The sequence below is a fragment of the Nothobranchius furzeri genome, chromosome 16, assembly GCF_043380555.1.
Source record: "Nothobranchius furzeri strain GRZ-AD chromosome 16, NfurGRZ-RIMD1, whole genome shotgun sequence".
NCBI classification, from domain to species: Eukaryota; Metazoa; Chordata; class Actinopteri; order Cyprinodontiformes; family Nothobranchiidae; genus Nothobranchius; species Nothobranchius furzeri.
The window spans coordinates 22106783-22110769 of record NC_091756.1 but is presented as its reverse complement, the minus strand read 5'-3'; the positions used below and the strand labels follow the sequence as shown (position 1 = coordinate 22110769).

Sequence of the window (3987 nt, the reverse complement as noted above, 5' to 3'; positions counted from 1 at the left end):
TAAATGATGTCACCATAATCTGCACAGGGGTTCGAAAACTGCTAGATTCCAGATATTGAGTTAGCTGTTTGCTGAAGGTTTTAATGTTCCTTTGCATTTAATGATTCTGTAGAATGCAGGTTGGACCTTTTTACTTATTCATACTAATTTTTACACCCAGTTAAACTGCAACCATGCACTTGGATATTGCTGTAGACCTCCTGAAAAAAGCTGATGTCTCCCTTGCCAGTTACAGAAACACTGGTTTTGCTGCACAATCCTCTGCAAAAGAATTGAGTTGCTGTAGTTGCTGCCCTAAAACAGAAGAGGCTCAGAGTGACCAAAAGGCAGTTTTCCTATGAGGCTCCCGATGAGCAGCTTAGTGGTGCACTGACGAGAATGGAAGTTTCTTTCTTCAATGCAGTTGTGTGCATTTCATCACTAAGAGAAAGAAAAGAAATGATGGGTGACATTGCTAGCAAGTTTAGTGTTCTCACAAACGTCCCTGATCTCCCAGCTGATGAGCTTGTGAACCAAGCAAAAAAACTGACCAACACCCTGACCTTCGGACATCAATCAGATTTGGATGCAGAAGAACGGATTGGGGAGATGCAATCTTTTCCAACTTGGCTGAAACACAAAATGACATCTCTTGAATTGTTGGTGTTTCTTGAGGAGAAAAACCTTAAGGAAGCATATCCCAATCTATGGATAGCACTGAGAATTGTTGTCACAACTCCAGTGACTGTGGCATCTGCTGAGAGAAGCTTCTTCAAGCTCAAGCTAATCAAGACATATTTGCAATCCACAATGTCTCAGGAACGTCTCAGTGGACTGGCAATAATAAGCATCAATCAGGAAGTGTCAAAACAAATTTCATTGGATGAAACCATAGATGCCTTTGCTGCTAGGAAGTCCAGACGAGTGCAGTTTTGAATAACACTGGAAACGATACTGAGGTTTTGGTGTTTGAGATTATCTTTTTGTGGAAATAACACGCAATCTTTTCCAACTTGGCCCAAACCTAAAATGACAGCACTGTAACTTGTTTTCCTTGAGGTGAGATTTTTGTGAGAATCTTTTGATTGCCCCATGTGATGTTTTTAAGTTTTATTTATAACAACGTTGAACAAAATGAAAAGTAGAACTTTCTTTATGATGGCACTTTGATGTTTGAGCTTTGCTTCTGATTGCACAGTTTAATGCTGCTTTGATTTAGCCCCCCCCCCCCCCCCCCCATGACATTTTGAGTTGTTGGTTATTGTAATATTCTCATGTTACTTATCTTTCAAGCTTATATTTATTCTTCAGGCTGTTGACTTTAAAGAGTTGTGTGAATATTTAAAATAAAAAAAAATTGTAATTAAGGAATAACTGTGGAGTTGTTTTTTTCCAATGTGTGGTGGGTGGGTGGACTTGGGTTTGGGTGAGAGGCGTGCAAATGGGCACTCTCGCCTTGGGCACCAAATTACCTAGAGCCAGCCCTATTCAGTTTGGAGGAGACATTTAAAGAAATTACTGAAGTAAGAAAGTTGGAATTTGGGAGAGTTAAGTTTATAAGCTGTAATTGTTTGCTATTTAAGCGCTAAAGGGACTTTTACAAACGTGGTACCGTAATTTCTGTATTATGCTCAGCCAATCATCCAGTGTGACATTGTCGGCATGCGCAGGACCCCGAGCAAATCTGATACCTACAGCTGGTATCTGCTACCATCTCAGCCATTTTGTCTCCATCTGAGTGGTGGTTGTGAGTGTGTTTGTGTGTGTGTGTGGGTACAGATTCTGACAGAGAATGGGGCAATTGCACTCTGTGTCGTTTTGCTACAAACACTTTGTTTTTCTTCAAGGCCCATGATGCTTTGCTGGGGATCTAGGGTTACATTATATGTGGAGTGCCCATGGTGGAGGTGAGATTTCATGGAATCCAAGAGTCTAATTACCAAGTAGTTATTTTGCCTTTAAAACAAAATTTTAAATGAAAAAGGACACCCCGAAAGTGCCAACAGTAATGTTTATCATACCTGGGCCTATCGTTACTCTGAGAGGTTTAAATGAGCATGATACCAGTCCTTTACATCACACATGAACAGTTCCTGGGGATAGAGTTCAACCACCAGGTTTATTTTCCCCAGCAGCTTTTATTCCATCCCGTAGAAAACCTTGTCTTTGGCTCCGGGCTCAGCCCCGCGTCATCCTTGGGTGCCGACAGCCACAGCTCCCTCCATCCTGTTTGCAGCCACGGCCTGGGATATTTCCTTCCAATGCAGGGAGGCGGCTGGGGCTCCCTTTGTCCCGTTAGTGGCCTTAGCATAGGCCCCATCTCCTTTCGTCCCATTCAGGGTCCTGGCCGGGGATCCCTCCATCCAGTCAATGGATCCGTTGATCACCCAAGTCAACCCAGTTCCATTCAGGGACCTGGCCCCCTCTGTACCATTCAGGGCCCTGGCCGGGGATCTCTCCATCCAGTCGATAGACTCATTGATCACCCCAGCCACCCCTGTACCATTGAGGGACCTGGCCGAGGTTCCATTCATCCTATCCGTGGACCCGTTGATCACAGCAGCCCCCTCTGTCCCTTTCAGGACCACGGCCTGGGATCCCTCCACCCCATTGGTGGCCCCAGCACTGTTGGCCCTCACCGTCTGGCCCATCTGGTCCTCAGTTCCTAAGCTCCTCTCTCTGCTTTGCTGCTTTGTTTCAACTTCAAGCCCCACAAGTCTCACGTGTCCAGCTGATGACTCAGTTTCCACTTCATTGGCTTCCAGTAACACTAAAAACCAAACAAACAGCAAGGTGAATGAATAAAGCCAGATGCTGCTGTTCTCACCTCATCTTTATTTGTGCCCCATGACAATCAGATTTTACTTTTACATCTTTATACATACACCAGTCTGCTAAAGTAGGAGGTTTAAAGCATCCAACCTTTTTTAACATCATTCCCCAACATGGAGTCCATTGACTTCAGAAGTCCAAGAGTCTTCACTGAAATCCCACCAAAAGACCACGCTGCAAAAAAAAAAAAAGTTAACATAACCACCACCAGAAAGGCATTTTACTCCAGACTTTACCCCTTTTTCTGTGGAGCTCATCATCATCGGATCTCCTTCCATCTGCTGACAAACAGGTACCTATTGATAAAGCACAGTCAGACATTTGCCACAGCCCAGCTAAGAAGTTTAAAGTAAACACAAAACCACATGATTCCTAAAGCTATGAAACCTCATTTTCTTTTTCATGTGGTTTAAACTGTACTTAGTACCACTGTAGTAGTTTTTGAATACACGTGTGGATAAATATCATGAACAAAACCTTTGGTGATCAAACACATCAGCAACCAAACATGCAGAAACCCAACAGGCCCCATTGTTGCAGCTGGTGAGTGCTCAGCTCAGGTGAGGTGTTACTAAGCTTCTCATGCAGGTGACAGCTGGTGCTCATCAGCTCTGATTGGATTCAACCCTTCCTGTGAAAGTAAAACCAGCCGCGTTAGGCCCTGTCCACACGTAGCCGGGGATCTGCCAAAACGTAGATATTTTTCTACGTCCAGCAGAATAATGCATCATGTCACAAAGTTCAGATCATCTCTATCTGGTTCTAGAACACGACCATTAGTTTACAGGTCTCCAACAGCCTCCACAGTCACCAGATCTCCATCTGAGATGTGATGGAGCCTCCTGCAGCAATGCCTGCTGGGGCTAAAGCCAGACCACCACCAGCAGCTGAGCTCATTTTCATCTCCAGGCATCTCTGTGTTGTTCCGTCACAGTCCGAGACGAGGCGCGCACATCATCACGGGTTTGGGACAGTCATGGAGAAACCCAAACTTCCTTTTCTCTGCGTCACACATCTAGCTGTCAGGGGTCTGATGACCTTGGTTCTGTTGCTTCTGTTGGATCAGACCCAAGGACATACTCAGACCAATAAACTAAAGTGGTTTACCAAAACACTTTCTAGGTAGTTTTCCAAAAATACGGTCTGAAAAGCAGGTTGCCTGCTTTGGCTGAATGA

The 3987-nt window shown here is 44.5% G+C and overlaps 1 protein-coding gene across 1 annotated transcript; it reads right to left on the bottom strand.

Annotated features, from left to right (window-relative positions):
• Window positions 1-1971: 1971 nt before the first annotated feature.
• LOC129166610 (uncharacterized) lies at window positions 1972-3391 on the bottom strand. The gene is made up of 4 exons (XM_054749681.2): window positions 3289-3391; window positions 3048-3107; window positions 2902-2985; window positions 1972-2749 (listed from the first exon to the last, which is right to left on the bottom strand). The coding sequence occupies exons 1-4, from the start codon at window positions 3341-3343 to the stop codon at window positions 2169-2171; spliced, it is 780 nt and encodes a 259-aa protein (XP_054605656.2). The 5' UTR covers window positions 3344-3391; the 3' UTR covers window positions 1972-2168.
• Window positions 3392-3987: the final 596 nt, after the last annotated feature.